Source organism: Drosophila miranda (assembly GCF_003369915.1).
Source record: "Drosophila miranda strain MSH22 chromosome Y unlocalized genomic scaffold, D.miranda_PacBio2.1 Contig_Y2_pilon, whole genome shotgun sequence".
Classification (NCBI taxonomy): Eukaryota; Metazoa; Arthropoda; class Insecta; order Diptera; family Drosophilidae; genus Drosophila; species Drosophila miranda.
In genome coordinates, this window is record NW_022881614.1 from 8,314,148 (window position 1) to 8,332,387 (window position 18,240).

Below are 18,240 nucleotides of genomic sequence, written 5' to 3' on the forward strand. Positions count from 1 at the left end.
CCTTTTGTAAAGATGTTGCACACACTCCCAGAGGGTAGCATCATGTTGAGCAGATCTTAGCATAGTTTTTTCTCTTTTTATACCCGATACTCAAAATGAGTATTGGGGTATATTAGATTTGTGGTAAAAGTGGATGTGTGTAACGTCCAGAAGGAATCGTTTCCGACCCCATAAAGTATATATATTCTTGATCAGCATCAATAGCCGAGTCGATTGAGCCCTGTCTGTCTGTCCGTCTGTCCGTCCGTCCGTCCGTCCGTCCGTCTGTCCGTCCCCTTCAGCGCCTAGTGCTCAAAGGCTATAAGAGCTAGAGCAAAGATGTTTTGGATCCAGACTTCTGTGATATGTCACTGCTACAAAAATATTTCAAAACTTCGCCCCGCCCACTTCCGCCCCCACAAAGGACGAAAATCTGTGGCATCCACATTTTTAAAGATACGATAAAACCAAAAACGCAGAGTCGTAGAGAATGACTATATGTTCTAGAGTGTAAAATCTCAACCAGATCGTATAATTATTATAGCCAGAATCAAGAAAACAATTTCATTCTTTCTCGCTCTGTCTCTCTCTAACACACAGGTTTCATGGTCGGTTTTGCCGATTGCAAAAAAATAAGAGTTCAAGGATCTCAGAACCTATAAGAGCCAGAGCAACCAAATTTGGTATCCACACTCCTGTGATATCGGACCTTGACCGTTTCGTGTCCAAATTTCGTCGTGTCGTTCAATATTAGCGGCGGCTGCCGGAGGAGAGCCATACTGACTAAGTATCGGGTGTAACTGTAGAGTTGCGGTGTCCGCAGCAACTCACAACGTTCCCCCTCGTTGTTTTTCGTTTTCTAGTCTTCGCTACAGATCTTTCCCGCATGAAATATTGAACAAAAATGTCACTGAATGGCGTGTTCTCCTATCATACGATCCCGATGTTGGCCATGATAGTATTGGGTGAGGGATATGGCCTTTAGATCCTATAGGAGAACTAGTCTAGGAGTTTTCTTTTGTAGAATTGTGGATAATACTATACAACACAGAATACTATATATGTAAGAAATCTTCTCTAAACTACATATTAAACTCCAATACATCATTGGAAACTCGATTTATCTCTATAACTGTTAGGTTATATAAACATCGCTTCGATCAAGTCAACATTTCTTGCATTTTTTCGCCGTCTTCTTCGATGGCGCGCGACTTATGGTCCCAGCGTCATGCATAGAAATCAAAATTGTATGTAAAATAATAAAAAAAAAAACTTTATGGGTGTGCCGGGAGGGAGGGGTCTCTTTATCGTTGTCTCTTCATTGTCAACGGATTCTCCTTTCTCTCGTACTATCTCTCTCTCTCTGGGGTTTCCCTCTCACTCACACTCTGTGTGTGTGTGGTAGCTTGAGAGAGGGAGAGACTCTTTCATACTTTAACACCCGCTCTGGCAAATTGCAGTTGAACTTCCCAGCGCCCTGCACAGCCCTATACCCTATACACACACGGATATTATTTATTTATAAACAAAAGAATTATCGCCACTTATGAGGCCAAGTCTTTTCAATGCAAATAAATAACATATGCTGCTGGTAGGGTATCGAATACTTCGGCCACATCTGGCCTTAACGAAGTTTACTCGCTTTGCCCTGCTTTGGTAGCGGCAAGGGAGGGAAACCCTTCAAAGATGCACTCGACTTGCCGGCCGTCGCCCCAGAAAAATGCATGTAAAAGTTGTTTTGTTCAGCTCCGCTCCGCATCGCGTCGCACCTCTCGAGCTTGGTTTTTTTCTTCATTTTTTTTCTTTTGGGCCTGGTGAAAAGTTTTCTTCTTTGCCGAGTGCCCCATGCCATGCCACAGCTATGCCCCCGGAATATTAGTACTTGTTGTGTGTTGGTGTGGGTTTGGGGGCTGGGGCTTTATGGATATAAATGCCATGGAATAAAACGTTTATTCAGCGGAATATGTACTTTATTTCTGGAATTTGTGCTGGAGCTTTACTAAAAATTCTATGAAGGGAATTTCCAGAGTTTAAAGAAATTTATTAATATTCTGTACAGCACTAAATGTGGCGCAGATTCTCACTGTTTCTCTACGCATAAATCACCATTTAGTGGATCACCTTTTCTTGCATTGGCATCTCCAAAGAATGGATTAGTCATTGCTCCCTGTTCGGGTTCCCATTTGGGTTCGTTTCTTTCTTCAACAGCCACCAAATACCGTTCCATTATAATAATCTGTCGAAGATCTATGTATGTGTGTGTGTAGTCAGAAGCTTCTTCCACCAGAAATCGTAGAGCAGGCGAAAGCTCGACTCGAAAGTGTCAAAGCTCCTACTTCACTTTCCATTCCGCAAAGAAAGCGTAGCCAAGAGCGCAGACCGAAGAGCGGGGGGAAAGGGCAAGAAATCACTTAAACTTTCAGTGGAATTCAATTGGATTGGAGAAGCGGACAAAGATTACGAAATGCAGTCGGCTGGAGGGGAATGGGGATTGGGATGGGGATAGGGGATCCATAAGTAGCCCGTGAAATGAAAATCGCAGCAACGCAACAAATAAACAATGAACCCTAAAAGTGTCTGTTCATTGACCTTACACCAGACAGACGAAACATCCTCATCATGTCATCATCGACAGCACAGCGGGACGGGGTCTAATCATAGCCCATGCTTGTGGCAGGGGCAGGGGCTCGGCGTTTATCATAGAGATAGCAGACTCGAATCGACTCTCCTCCCACTGCAATTTATGGCTGAGATATAGAAACTATGTTGTTTGCCGTTAAGCTTTTGTATCGAAAGCGAATGTGAATGTGAGTATATGAATATTCAGACACCTGAGGCCCAAAGTGCTGCACAAATTTGGCAAAAGCAAGTTTCTGCGGTTGCCTCTGTTGTGGCCGAAAACCACACAGACATGGAAAGCGCGTAACCAGCCAGCCAGCCAGCCAGCCAGCCAGAGCCAGCGCCAGAGCTAGAGCCAACCACGCGAGCGAATGAATAAAGTTTAATTTAATTTTCGTCTCTTTTCCTTTTCGCTCTTTTTGCAACACTCGACTGTGAGTGTGAGTGCTTTACTGAGTGTGTGTCGGGGTCGGTGTGAATGGGGATTCCACGAAAGGCAGTCGAATCAAACGCAATCAAATCATACGTTATAAAAGCTAGCTGCTACCACTGGCCATTTATAATTGCTACATGTACCCTGACTGGGCAGGAGGGTGCCAAAGATGCGGCTCTCGATCGAAATAAAATGCCAAAAACTGCCATCGAACTGCGTAAACCCGAAGCTACCCTTTCTTTGTTGTACAGTATTTTCCACTTGAATCGTAGACATTCATTCATGCCATGGGACCGTTTGCTGCCCACTCCATATGAACACTTTCCCGACCAGACCTCAAGATAATTACCATTTGTAGTCAGCGTGTAACCTGTTATCCATCATCGAAAATCGTTAGCTATCGCCGTGCCTAATTATCCACCTCTGCGGCGTTACTTGCGAATCTCGTAATCACCCTAAATATCAGGGCATTTCATGTGTGTGTGTGCGTGGAGTTCAGCGACACCACTTGATAAGAAACAATTTACCAGAACAAATATTTAATTAAACAATGATGTTGATGCTTTGTCTTTTTGCAACAACCGCAGGGCGACTGGTGGCTGGCGCGCAGCAAGAAGACCCGATCGGAGGGCTACATACCGTCGAACTATGTGGCCAAGCTGAAATCCATCGAAGCAGAACCGTAAGTGCTCATTGAATTGCGTATTTTTGTATTTAGCCATTAAGTAACCCGAAAATTTGATGGAAGGCCATCGATTAAGCACTGGAGGTGTTCAAACGATGGTAGGACCAATCCAGAAGCGGATAGAGTCAGAATCATTGGGCAGTTAGTCCTGGTGGACATGATTTTTATTCGGAATTTCCCAGCAAGGACTTTCTTTTGATTGGACGATGAAAGGAAGTTTAAATTTCAAGTTTTAAATCAAAGAATTTTTGTGTTAGAGACTGCAGGCCATATATGTATTCTCTAGTATGTAGTTTATGCCGCTACATTTCAAGATCACTGTAGTCTCTAAAGATACAGTTAACAGAGGCAAAATGCTAAATTAGTGTAGTTACCCATCTCCCAGTACTATCAGTCGAAGAGCTGTGCCAAAACGTGCTTCTCCATCACGCACGGCTGATTAGATCTTCCAAATTGTTATCTCAGATTATGACAATCGATAATATTTGCTGCTGTGCTACCAACTGGTTTAACTGTCTTAGCCTGAAGTTTAGTGGAGTGCGACCATTAAAATCAAAAACGATTTATTTTACATGTATTTTATTATTATTAAAAATAAGAAAGTGGTAAAAAATATAAGTAAAATACTTTACACTTATTTAAAGCGTTTCTTAAAGAAAAATAAATAAAGCCATTCCCAGTCAACTGGTTCTTTACGACCATTACGAGCATGACCTAGTCCCTGACTCTCAGGTGCCATTATTTGTACACATTTTTTATGTTATATATATACATATGTTGAGAAAATACAAACAGTTTGACCTTATGCCAAAATATCGTGCTTTTGACCCACAGTGCAGACTCTTAAGTTCTACACTAATTTTACATACATGCTACACGAAAATGTACTCCCATTTTACATACATGCCCAAAAGTATGCTTCACTTTCTGGCAAAACTAGCAGCAGCATCTACCGGTAAACGTTGCGTAGATGTGGGCTGAATGTGGGATTGTCGGAGGCATGTTACGGAAACTCGCTGTCTCTCTCTCTCTCTCTAAGTGACATGTGCCCCGCCGTTGTCATGCTGCATTGCCCCTTAGCAAGAAAGAGCATTTAAAATAATTCGATTATTTAATTCAAAATTAAGCGCAGACTACATTGGCCCGGTTTAACTTTTCATATACAAAAATATGATTTATTTAACTGTATGTAACTGTATTTAACTGGAATCTGTATGTAAAGCCTTGGTCTTTGCATATATGGGTTGTAGATGTGTTGGTGAATAAATAAATATGCATACAGGCATACATGATTGATTTGCCTTTCATTATGTTTGGCTGCAGTTTGTTTTGTCCATTGCTATGTTGCTGGGGCAACACCTTTCAAATGTTTCGTGTGCCACATGCATGTTCATAAATACATACATATATTTACCTATAGCCGCCTCCCACGTCCCTTTAAAAACGAGTATGTATTTGTGAAATTTCAATGATGGAATTTCTTTTGTACCAAAAACTATGTCGCCTCAATATGCACATTTTGTGTCGAAGGTTCATTGACTCGTGCATGCATTCATTTAGATTTAGATACTTTGGATACAAATATAGGATGTAGGTCACTCCTGCTGTTCCTTTCTGTGGCATTCTAATTTCTCTATCCTCTTCAGGTGATATTTTGATTTGGAATTTAAATCACGATAATTAGTGGGCCGCGAGCCTCGTTTAACATACTGATTTGTTCGATGCCGACTCTCTGACGTTAGAGCCAGCCCTTGCCACAAGCAATTAACATCGCGCTTTTTACGATCAGCCTCAGGGGCGGCTTACCGTACACAAACACACGATAATATGATAGCTACACAGTTACATCTGATCGATGTGCTCATGGGCTATCATTGTTGTGATATTGGCTTACAATCACACGTGATGTCGAATTACGCTGCTGTTTGGCTTGGAATATATATATTTAATTATGGTTTGCTGCTTAGACAAATGTTCTGTTTTATTTTCCGCGGCTAATGAACAATTAAGCTCCGCTTTCAGATCTGAGTCTGAAGCAGGGCGGTGCGGTGCGGGGCGGGGCGGGGCGCTTGAGTGGCTCTAAGTCAGTGTCAAGTGCTTTAAACTTGACCCAATTCCGAGACAAGACTCTTAATGGCAGTCTAGGAAGTGTCTTGGGGCCACGATTTCGATTTCTTGGCGGCACACCAAGAAGCGGTCTGCCCAAAGCTCCGAAATGCCAGAGAAATGCATTCCACATTATCGAATTGAAACTTAATGGAACAAAATATTCCGAAAAATGAAAAGAAAACAAACGGACGGACGGACGGACGGCTGCATAAATTAAAAGAGTGGAGTCGGGGTCTGGGTCTGGAGCTGCGCTTTGGGGCGTAGGGAAAAGTTAAAAAACCGGTAAATCGAACGAAAATAAAAATAAATATCATTGATTAAATTTATCTTGTCGTGGTCTCGATTCGTAACTGTAAATGTATAGCACTCGAGAAGTTTCGATCCCCTTACAGATCGAGAGAGAGAGAGAGAGCTTTCAGCGTCCATGGAGGCTCGGTTTGGCCATTCCACAGGTGCATAAAAATGCATTTCATGTACAGGTTCCTAATGCCAACCGCCGCACTAGTGCGGTTTCAAGGCCATCAGGGGCGTTGAGGCTGGGGCGGCCCTACCCCGGCAAATGCTGGTATTATTTTAACCCAAATTGTGGCCAATTGTTATCCGTTTGCCTTGGACTCGCTCTCCAAGCCCAGTGTGCATAAATCAGTATTTACCCAGAGACCGAGTAGGCAGTCGCCAGTAACCATCAGTAACCATCGATTGGAGTCGTGGAGCCGTGGAGCCGCTTAGCCGTGGAACAGTAATCAGCTCTCGTGTAATTTCTTGTATTTATTTGCACTGCAATAAATACTGTGCCGCTCATTTAACTGTGCTTTCTTCTTTCTTTCTTCGCCTTAAGGATACTTACATTTACCCGCTCGTTCACAATTTTTGTATTTTTCTGAGAAGCCCCCTTCGATTGTCGTCAGAGTTTTTTCGGTTTTCTGATTTGGTTTTCGTTTTCTGTTGGTCATTGCACAACTCTTAAGCGCATTTTGTCGGGGGGAGGGGGGTTATGCATTCTGTGTGGACACCGATACAGTGCGTATCAAAGTTACATAGTATGAGGATGTTAAAGAAATTATACAAGGTGGTCCATTTCATACTCTTAAATTAGACACAACGAAGCTTGCAAAATGCGCCGAAGAGAGAGCGCTTTGCGGGAATGCACCACCACCATTGTATGATTTCATCTGCAAGACACCAGAGAGTGCCATCTCGTGCCATCAGCCATCTCTTTCTGCCCTGCAGGCTTTATGTGCTCGAGAGAGCATTGCTGTGAGCATGATGCAATTATACAAGGTGGTCTCGTCGGCAAAAGTTAGTCCCTTAACGTATGCTAGCAATAAGTGCGAGTGAAGGGCACATAGTATAGTGAGTGTGAGTGAGACGGTATATGTTGATGTTGATTAACCCTTAACAGGCCCGTGGGTTTTAAAATTTTAAAATAAAATGATTTTACTGATATTTTAATATTTAAATTTTATGCAGCCATTAATAATTTTTCTTCAACATTTTTAGCTATATTAAAATGTTCTTTTACATAATATATAAAGATTACTTCTAATTCTGTGGTATTTTTTTTATATGCTTTTTATAATTTTGTTGTTGTCGGGACATAAGGGTTAAGAATATATCAAAAAATTCGTCCGTGAACAACCTTCATCATCAACAAGCAAGCATGCACTGACGATAAGGAACAACACGAACGAACTTCGGCTCCCGACGAGACCACCTTGTATAATTGCATCATGGCTGTGAGTCGCGTCTACGCTCACTGCGCGCACCAAAAAATGAGCAGCGAAAGAGAATAAACGCGTATAAGCAAAAGAGCGCTGTTTCAATTCTTTCTATCCTCCCGCATTTCCTTTCGATCAATTGTTAATTATTTTGCTGCCCAGAAGGAGTTTCGAACACCAGTTTCGAAACGCACTGTCCACTGCGATTTGTTAATCGACAACTTCCGCATTGTCAGGCGATCGAACCGAAAGAAAACTTTCCTATGCATAAATGCATATTTATGGGATATTCGATTGCCAAGCGGGCAACTTTTCCACGGACCGGCGGCCAATCACCTCCAGAGCAGGGCCTCTGCTCTGTGTCTCTGCAGCTCCGAAAGTAGGTCATTGGACAGAAGGGATGGGATGGTGACTGCAATGACGGCAATGAGTGTCGATGGCGACGATGGCTCATCGTTTACGGGGAATTCGCTCGAGACGAGGTTAATTCGAGTGAATTTTTAATGCTGTCGGAGAGGGGAAATACCCTGGACAGATGTTTACTTCCGCCGGGGCAGAGCTGTGGGAAAAATGCGTATGAATGCGGCTTAATGCAAACTATTTTCCAATGTGCTAAGCGTTTAGGCCGTAAATTCACTATTGGCCATTATCTGGCCACATAAATCGCCAATAATATGCACTGATGTCCCACTGTACCGTCAATGTACGGTCAATGAGCCAGCCGTCTCCGGCCGACATAGACGAGAGAGAGCCAGAGATTGTGCGACCAGCATTCACAACCAAATCGGAAGTTCTCGGGGCTCGTTGAACCAGAAAACTGTTCAATAATAATAAACACCATCGGTAGATTCATAATTCCCGGAGCAGAGCCACCCAGAAACCCAATCCAACAGCCACTTGTTTTACTTTTTGCTCGCAAATAGAATCGAGTCGCACAAATTGGCAAAAACAAATTAGCAGGCGTCGGGCGTTTCAATTGAAAGGCAAAACTCTGCCGATTGCAGGCTTAAATCGAAATTAAAATTTATAGTGGAACAATTGTGATTGTTTGATGCTACTCTGGGCGAATGATTATTTTCCTTTCTGTTTCTGTTTCGGTTTGTTTTTGTTTGTGTTTCTGTTTGCAGTTGTTGTGCGCCTAAGCCTCATCTTCCGGCACGGAAGACGACACCAGACGCCGGCCGTCCGATTCGATCCGATCGTTATTGTCGCAGCGAAATTGATCGCCGTTTGAGCCCAGTTTGGGTTTTGATTCTGTTTCGATTTTGGCGAATTTCAATGTCAGTGGCACTAATTCATTGTGTGCATATTGATTCGCCTGATCCAATCGATGTATCGAGAGATGCTCATGCTCAAGCTCCCCCGCATTGCGATTCACATACAATGAATATTTAATACATAATACGAATAATATTAGCCACTTATGATGTTGGAAAATACTTTAGTTTCGTGTGAAAGATAGTTCCGATGATTATGGAAGGCTTAACAGATCCAAATAGAGCAAATCTTTTATCAGACAACCATTTCGACCGATTTTCATGGGCTGTGGACTGGCACAAATCCGGAAAATGGTCAAAATAAATTCCATTTAACAAAAATCCATTCATTCGTGTACTTTATATATATTTTGGCTTCCTTTGATGGCTCTGTCTGTTGTTGTTGGGTTGCAATTGTTGTTGAACATGACACCAGAAAATGCCATTGAACCCGTCAACAAAGTGAGGAGGAGAGGGCGAAGGAGGAGGAGGGTTAGCGAATTGTTATACTGGGCCACATGCATACGATACTCGTCTCGCGGCTGCGTGTCAGACTTTTTCATAAAATAAACCATTTTCTATATGCATGAAGTGCGGACTTAATTCGGCGTTTCTTTTTTCGATTCATGTGACGTGTGACGTACGGAGTAGCCCTCGATTATGTGGCATGTTAAACAATGCTCAATAGAAGACAATTGTTTAAACAATTTGTCAGAGCAGCAGCAGCAGAAGGTACGGTGCCCGGGCAATGCTCTTGGGGAAGGTCGCTCGAGCGGTACTTTAAAAAACAGTTTCAAATATTGAAACAGTCATATCCCAATAGCGATAGCGACAGCAATTAACAGAACGGGATTTGTGTTTGTATTTGCCCAAAATCGCACAGGAAATAGCCGCCTAATCGAGCGGTAATTATCTGATCTGATTTGTTCCGATCTGAGTGCTAATTTATGCACTTCTAATGCACTGAATCTGAATCTCAATCAGGTTATGCAGCTGGTTTTGGCAAAGAGTGCGTGTCGAAAGAGAATGATAGAAGAGAGGGCGAGAGAGAGCACACCGAAATAATGAGGGATTTCTGCCTAGGCGACGACCACTACGTTCTGTAGGAGAGAGCGAGCGCGAGAGAGGAAGGCCTGGCTAGAGATGGCACCACTCTCATTTTCTCGTGGCATGTGTGAGCGTGATCGATAGACTCCTCGTTTTCGATTTCTGTGACCTTTAACTCAATTCTAGTCCTGGAAATATTTGTTCTGTTGTAAAATATTTGTGAAATTCCGATTAGCGATGCGTCGCAACCGCTACGACAACGACTGCACTGTTTTCAGTCCGCAGGGAAGGATCTTCCAGGTGGAGTACGCCATGGAGGCGGTGAAGCAGGGCACGACGGCCACAGTGGGCCTCACCAGCAAGGACTACACGGTGCTGGTGTCCCTCCAGGGGCCAGCGGCCGCGGATACGTCGGCCTTGCCGCAGCGCAAGATCCTGTCCGTGCACCCAAAGCTCGGTCTAGCCTTCGCGGGCCTCGTGCCGGATGCCCAGATCCTCCACAGCCACCTGTGCACCCAGTGCCTCACGTACAACCTCTCGTACATCGGGGAGATGCCCGTCGCCCGCCTGATGACCGACCTGGCCATCAAGATGCAGGCCCACACGAACCGCAACGAGCGCCGTCCCTTCGGGGCGGGCCACGACAGCCACGGAGCGCACCTCTACCAGGCGATGCCCTCGGCGGCTGTCATCAAGTGCAGGGCCACGGCCATCGGGGCCCGCTCCCAGCTGGCTCTCCGCTACCTGGAGCGCCTTTGAGCACTGCTCCAAGGAGGAGTTGATCTGCCACGGCATTCAGGCCATCCGCGGACCCCTGGCGCAGGAGCAGAACCTCGAGATAAAGCTGGCCCTCGTCGGGGCAGAGCAGGAGTTTAGGATCTGCGATGCGGCAGAGACTCAAAAGTATATCGAGCTGTCGAAGCGCTTGGACCAAGAGGTGTCTAGTGTAGAGGCCTTCACAGAAGAGGAGACCGGAGAGCAGACTTCCAGTGAGACTTAATGTGGCAGCAACCATTGTTGCCTCTGAGACAGACACAGCCACAGGGACAAACACATACACCTACGACTGCACTTGTATTGCAGTCTTTGCCCCATTAAATATGCTGCTGCTGATGCTGTTTATGTTGGCCAATGTTTGTGTTTTCTGTTTCGCAATGTTTCTGCACTCATATATAATGCTAGAATTCTATGGTATGCATTCGATTTTAGAACAAGGACAAGGGGTACCCATCAGACGATATCGCATACGAGTCAAATGCCCGACAAAACGCTCTTTGTATCCGGAAATGATACAAATACGATATTTGTGTCATTCAGTTTGTATTATTTGTCATCGCTAAAAAGCACGTTCGTTGGTTAAGGACTGACACTCCTTTGTGTATAAGTTACATAAATCATAAGTGTTTGTACACGGAGCGTTTTCCGCATTAATGTTAATTCACGGATGGGGGTGTGTTAGTTTTTTCTGCAAACGAATCAAAGTCTATACAAGAAAGCGAAAAGTCGATCGATCCAGTTGAGTATTAGGGAATAACTATTTATTACAAATCTTAGTGCTTGAGTACTGGGCATAAGAGAGAGAATACAGTGGTGAATTTAGTACAATTATGGTGAGAGTAAATACAACGAGGGGGAACGTTGTGAGTTGCTGCGGACACCGCAACTCTACGGTTATACACAAAACTAATATTGAACGACACGACAAAGAGTGCGTGCAAGAGAGACAGAAAATCAGTCTGAGCGTGACGTCGGGCGGTGCGTAGCCACTGCAAATTGATTTGTTCCTTTCGGCTATAAAAATGATCTGATCTGATCCAGATTCAGCAATCTGATAGATATGGTCATTATCTACGATTCTGCGTTTTTGGTTTTCTCATATCTTTAAAATTGTGGATGCCACAGATTTTCGTCCTTTGTGGGGGCGGAAGTGGGCGGGGCGAAGTTTTGAAATATTTTTGTAGCAGTGACATATCACAGAAGTCTGGGTCCAAAATATCGTTGCTCTAGCTCTTATAGTCTTTGAGCACTAGGCGCTGAAGGGGACGGACAGACAGACAGGGCTCAATCGACTCGGCTATTGATGCTGATCAAGAATATATATACTTTATGGGGTCGGAAACGATTCCTTCTGGACGTTACACACATCCACTTATACCACAAATCTAATATACCCCAATACTCATTTTGAGTATCGGGTATAAAAAGTGAGCGTAGGCTCTCTATTTTACGAGGGTCATTTGAATACTTGTTCCTTAAAGGAGTTTGACCGAACATCCCGGCCCCGTTGAAAGGACTGCTTTCAAACCACCAGAAGAATTGCCAACTTGTGTATTGGCCTGCAACATGTTCCATTTGCAGTGCGGAGGTGCACCACCCGTACAAGTCCATCCTTCCCAAGCACAGTAGACTGCACTCGGCCTAGTTTCCAGCGTAATAGTTCCGAAGATGCAAATGGCGAATATAGTTCCATACAAATTGGGACTGACTAGGCAGCAGCAACGGATGTTTTTGACCGTCTTGTAGGTCTGAGTATTCCAAACGTCCACCAGCCTTGGTCCAATCCGCCCACTGGCATCCTGATGTGTTGTGTCCCTGAAATGGTCCTCACAGCGACGATGATTTGGGAGCATTCTAGCGCTTGGATCGACAAATGAGTCCACTTTCCATAATTGCTGCAAATTCTTGTCGATAGACTCTTCTACAGTCGCCAAGCACAATGGTGGCTGTCTGTTATATTGCCGCTGGTACCTCCCAGCAACAACCCAACCAAAAAGAGTAATGGAGTGTTAGCTGGTAGGTTCCAATTCGATACGTCGATCTCACTATCTGGCTGGTAGGCAATATGGGATGTGATTCCAAACTGGAGAGTGAGCTGATAGCCGGAAGTACGTGACTTAATAGAGGTAGTCGTACGAGCCTTCAAACTAGTAAGGGAGTCTCCTATACTGCGAATTCCAATGTGGTGTTTTTCACGACGAAGGCGAAGCTTTTGTGCAAAGGTTTCGGTTACAAAATTAACCTGAGAACATGAATCAAGCAACGCTCTACCGAGTTTGTATTCACCTGTGGCATCCTTTACCAAAACCATAGCTGTTGCCAACAAAATTTGATCATCTGCTGCGATCTCCATATGAGAGTGTGAAGCAGCTTGATGAGCCGGTTGCCAGGAGGGTTGCGCTGGTTGGAGTACCGGTTCAGTAGTTGAAGATTGTCCTGCTGATGATTGGGGTGGCGGTTGCGGCTGAGAGTGATGCAAAGATGAATGATGATTTCGATTACAGGATCGGCAACGATGAGTCGATGAACATTGCGCCACTCTATGACCATTTCCAAGACAATTGATGCAGAGACCGAGGCGTTTTGCATTGTCGTACCGTTGGTTGCTGTTCATAGCCTTGAACTGAGCGCAAAGAGATCTTATGGCCAGAACTAGAACAAAGTGTACAAGACGGATTAGTGATAGCAAACGACGAGTTTATTTGGTGATTAGAATGACGATTTGACTTATTGGATTCCGCCTTTCGTTGTGACGAAGTAGCAGCCGAGTTTCCAGACGAATGGAGAAACTGACAGTGGCGTTCCAAAAGCTGTGTGCATGCTAGCCAGGTTGGCAGAGTTTTGTTGTCCTGCGATTCCTTCCACTTGTTCCGAGTTTGCTGATCACACTTTTCCATTATAATATATATAACCATAGCGTGAACAATGTTCTCAGGTTTGCCGATGGACTCCAGCGAGATTAATATAGCGGATGCCTTATCCACTAGGCTGTGAAGCTGCTGACTGTTTGACCTTTCCACAAGTTGTAGTGCAAACAATGCCTCAATTCTAAAAATATAAGAGTAGGATTATCAAAACGGCTTTTGAGTTTTGCTAGGGCCTTCGGGTAGTTTTCGCTTGTAACCTGGAATGCCTGAATTGTATCTAATGCCGGCCCCGTGAGGCAGGTCAACAAATAATTAAACCTTTCTATATTAGACAATCCAGACTCACGCACAACAATTTGCTCGAACGAGTGAATGAAATTCTTATAGTTTGTATATGTTCCGTCGAAAGTGGGTAGCGACAACCTTGGTAACGATGACTTCACTGGCGGTGGGTGGAAGTCCGGCGCAACAATTCTGGCCTTCAGATCTCCTCCCATTTTTATACCCGATACTCAAAATGAGTATTGGGGTATATTAGATTTGTGGTAAAAGTGGATGTGTGTAACGTCCAGAAGGAATCGTTTCCGACCCCATAAAGTATATATATTCTTGATCAGCATCAATAGCCGAGTCGATTGAGCCATGTCTGTCTGTCCGTCTGTCCGTCCGTCCGTCTTTCCGTCCCCTTCAGCGCCTAGTGCTCAAAGACTAAGAGCTAGAGCAACGATGTTTTGGACCCAGACTTCTGTGATATGTCACTGCTACAAAAATATTTCAAAACTTCGCCGCGCCCACTTCCGCCCCCACAAAGGACGAAAATCTGTTGCATCCACAATTTTAAAGATATGAGAAAACAAAAACGCAGAATCGTAGAGAATGACCATATCTTTTAGACTGCAGAATTTGAATTGGATCGTATTATTATTATAGCCAGCATCAAGAAAACAATTTTATTTTTTCTCGCCCTGTCTCTCTCTAACACACACGTAGCATAGGCGGCGTTGCTTAGAGGAAAACATTAGCGCCTAGATCTCAGAGACTACAAAAGCTAGAGCAACCAAATTTGGTATCCACACTCCTAATATATCGGACCGAGACGAGGTTGTTTCAAAATTTCGCCACACCCCCTTCCGCCCCCGCAAAGGGCGAAAATCTGGGGCATCCACAAATCTCAGAGACTATTAAGGCTAGAGTAACCAAATTTGGTATCCGCACTTCTGTTAGATCTCACTATAAAACGTATATCTCAGAATTTCGCCCCACCCCCTTCCGCCCCCACAAAGGACGAAAATCTGTTGCATCCACAATATTGCACATTCGAGAAAACTAAAAACGCAGAATCATAGATAACGACCATATCTATCAGATTGCTGAATCTGGACCAGATCAGATAATTTTTATAGCCAAACGGAACAAATCAATTTGCACTGGCTACGCAGCGCCCGACGTCACGCTCAGACTGATTTTCTGTCTCTCTCGCACGCACTCTTTGTCGTGTCGTTTAATATTAGCGGCGTCTGCCGGAGGAGAGCATACTGACTAAGTATCGGGTATAACTGTAGAGTTGCGGTGTCCGCAGCAACTCACAACGTTCCCCCTCGTTTTCAACTCTCGATTTGATCTTTGCAATCAACGCACTTTCTGACTAATTGCTCGTCGCTCGTCGTCATCGTCGTAATTGTTAAATCGCGGATCGAAATCATTCATCTTGGCGGAGACTTAAGAGTGGGTTCCCCCCACAAAGAGACAGAGAGAGAGATAGAGAGAGGCGTGCTCTGCGATCAGCTGTTTCCGCGGACCACTTCTTTGGCTCCCAGAGAGCGCGCGAGAGAGAGAGAGGAAACCTGGCTCAACAGGTGTGCCTGTGTGTGTGTGTGTGTGGTGTGTGTGTGTGTGTGTGTGTGTGTGGTTAAAACCATTCTATAAAAATTTCATAAACGTATCAGTTGTCTGCGAAGCGGTACTCGAAACGGACGTCCAAACGGAAGACGCGACGCGCTCAAATCGGTTCGGAAATCGAATATCGCCCAGACGCTACAATAAATATATATATATATCTGGATATTCGGAATATATATAGGAAAGCGTTTCCTCGTAACCGAAGCACGAAAACTCGTTGCACGCCAACGACGGACGGCGCAGCAACAGCAACAGCAACATAACTGCGACATCTGAAAAGGTACACGTCTTGAGGCAATGTGGAGGCAGAGAGCAGCGCAGAATTTTCTATTTTCTTTACTGTTTCGACGAGGGTCTTTCGCTGGCCATTCAAAACGTATTCAATCGCACGTATGCTGGCCAGAATTTGAATTCGAGAATCGCTCTGGAATACAAAATGGAGCATACACATATTTCCTAAGAGAATTCCCGATGGTTATATAATGAATGCATGTGCCCCCAACCCACAACGGCTTTGCCTTTAGACATGGCCAAAGTCCTCCTTCTCCACCTCCTCCTTCTCCACCTGCAACTCCTCCACAGCATTTGAGTGAACTTTATCGATATCTTGGATAGCTTGCACTTACGTGACTCGATCGAAAGGCATTAATGTACAATGTACAATGTACTCGTACTCGTACTGCATGAAGTCTAATATTCTTGGGCCCAAAGTTTGCTGGCGGTTTTTAGAGCTTTTTACCTATGAACTCTATTTAATGCCCTCTGACTTTGCCTTTGTCAAGCTCTGCCATCTACCATCTGTTTCTCTCTCTCTCTCTCTCTCTCTCTCTCTCTCTCTCTATCTCTCTCTCTCTATCTCTCTCTATCTCTCTCTCTCTCTGTCTCTCTCTTTCTGTCTTCTCTTTTAAACCATGGAGCACCATGGCCGCAGATTTCCTGTACCATGAGTCACACTCTACCTGTGGCAGAAAAAAAAAACAACTAAAAAAGATACCAGATACCAGATACAGATACAAAATGTTCAGTTGTAAACACATGAAAATTGCTGGCCAAAGAGAGAGAGAGGTAGCAGCAAAAGCTCATTATTTCGGGCTTTGTGGCACGCTTTATTGTTGTAATCTTTGCCGCCTCCCCTCATTGTTGTCCAGCCATTGAATGGAGTGCAATCTGCACTTCCTCATATAGAACATGGAATACAAGTAGTTCTGATCCAGCCATATAATATACCCTGGCTAGGGGATATCTTTCGTTGGTATTTTCCCAAAATTAAGCTCAATTCTTCGAGGCGAACTCCATGTCGAACCGAACGGGTTTTCGAGTGGATTTCCAAATATTTACTCATTAGCGTATTCAGTGCGTTTCCAGCAAAATATACTTGGGGTTTTTTTTTCGATTTTTATTTTTATTTCTTTTTGCCATTCAATGAAAATCGGTTTCGATAGAGCCCCCCCTTCAGGCTTTTGCTGGATCTATTCTAAATAGAATTTCGCTATTAATGTCGTTTGGGCTTTTTTGATGGCCTTAATTTCGCCATAGACCGAAAAAAAGGGCGGTTAAAGGGGGTATGGAATGGATTGGCACGGAGATAATACTAAATTTAGTCGCTGCTGCTCTCGTTACCATTGTGCAATGACCTAAATCATGGACACAAAATCAGAGACGAGCTCATTTTTGGACTTTTTTGTGTTGGCCATCAATTGGTGGTTGGCCAAAAAGCTTACTGTTCATTTGCACATAAATGGGCCGGCGGCACGCGGACCTCGAACTTGGCTTGGACTTGGACTTGGGACAGCCTCGATGGTGGATGGCCGATGGTCGATGGTCGGTTTTGGGGGATAAAGTTTTTGGTTTCTTTTTGTTTTGGTGGAGAAAGTAACCGCTGGGCCAAGAGCTAGCTAGCTCTTTCTCTCTCTCTAGTTTTGTGCATCTTTTGTTGTGGTTTCATAATTCGCCAGCAACAAATGCTTGGCAACAAATGTTTCGGCAAACATTCCGTTGGCAACAGCTGGAAAAAAAAACGTTTGTCTTCGCGAGGCAATGAAACATTCAGATACAAAGATACAAACACACCGGTTCAAATTGGGTCGTAGTACTTTTGAGTGCAATTGTTACCCTTCTTATACCCGATACTCAAAATGAGTATTGGGGTATATTATATTTGTGGTAAAAGTGGATTTGGGTAACGCCCAGAAGGAATCGTTTCCGACCCCATAAAGTATATATATTCTTGATCAGCATCAATAGCCGAGTCGATTGAGCCATGTCTGTCTGTCCGTCTGTCCGTCCGTCCGTCTGTCCGTCCCCTTCAGCGCCTAGTGCTCAAAGACTATAAGAGCTAGAGCAACGATGTTTTGTATCCAGACTTCTGTGATATGTCACTGCTACAAAAATATTTCAAAACTTGGCCCCGCCCACTTCCGCCCCCACAAAAAGCTAAAATCTGTGGCATCCACATTTTTAAAGATACGATAAAACCAAAAACGCAGAATCGTAGAGGATGACTATATGTTTTAAAATGGAAGATCTCAACCAGATCGTATAATTATTATAGCCAGAATCAAGAAAACAATTTCATTCTTTCTCGCTCTGTTTCTCTCTAACACACAGGTTTCATGGTCGATTTTGCCAATTGCAAAATATGAGTTCAAGGATCTCAGAAACTATAAGAGCCAGAGCAACCAAATTTGGTATCCACACTCCTGTGATATCGGACCTTGACCGTTTCGTGTCCAAATTTCGCCACACCCCCTTCCGCCCCCGCAAAGGACGAAAATCTGGGGCATCCACAAATCTCAGAGACTATTAAGGCTAGAGTAACCAAATTTGGTATCCGCACTTCTGTTAGATCTCA

The 18,240-nt window shown here is 44.1% G+C and overlaps 2 protein-coding genes across 3 annotated transcripts in view; both read left to right on the forward strand.

Annotated features, from left to right (window-relative positions):
• LOC108159227 (tyrosine-protein kinase Src42A) overlaps positions 1 to 18,240 on the forward strand; it is a 61,368-nt gene that overhangs the window by 7,212 nt on the left and 35,916 nt on the right. For both annotated transcript variants that reach the window (XM_033398017.1, XM_017292331.2), the window contains one exon: positions 3,619 to 3,713. In XM_033398017.1, coding sequence (XP_033253908.1) covers positions 3,619 to 3,713 — 95 coding nt within the window. The remainder of the gene's footprint in view (positions 1 to 3,618; positions 3,714 to 18,240) is intronic.
• On the forward strand, positions 8,553 to 10,978 carry LOC108159229 (proteasome subunit alpha type-1-like). The gene is made up of 2 exons (XM_033398021.1): positions 8,553 to 9,704; positions 9,784 to 10,978. Exon 2 carries the CDS (start codon positions 10,084 to 10,086, stop codon positions 10,603 to 10,605), a length of 522 nt encoding a protein of 173 aa, XP_033253912.1. The 5' UTR covers positions 8,553 to 9,704; positions 9,784 to 10,083; the 3' UTR covers positions 10,606 to 10,978.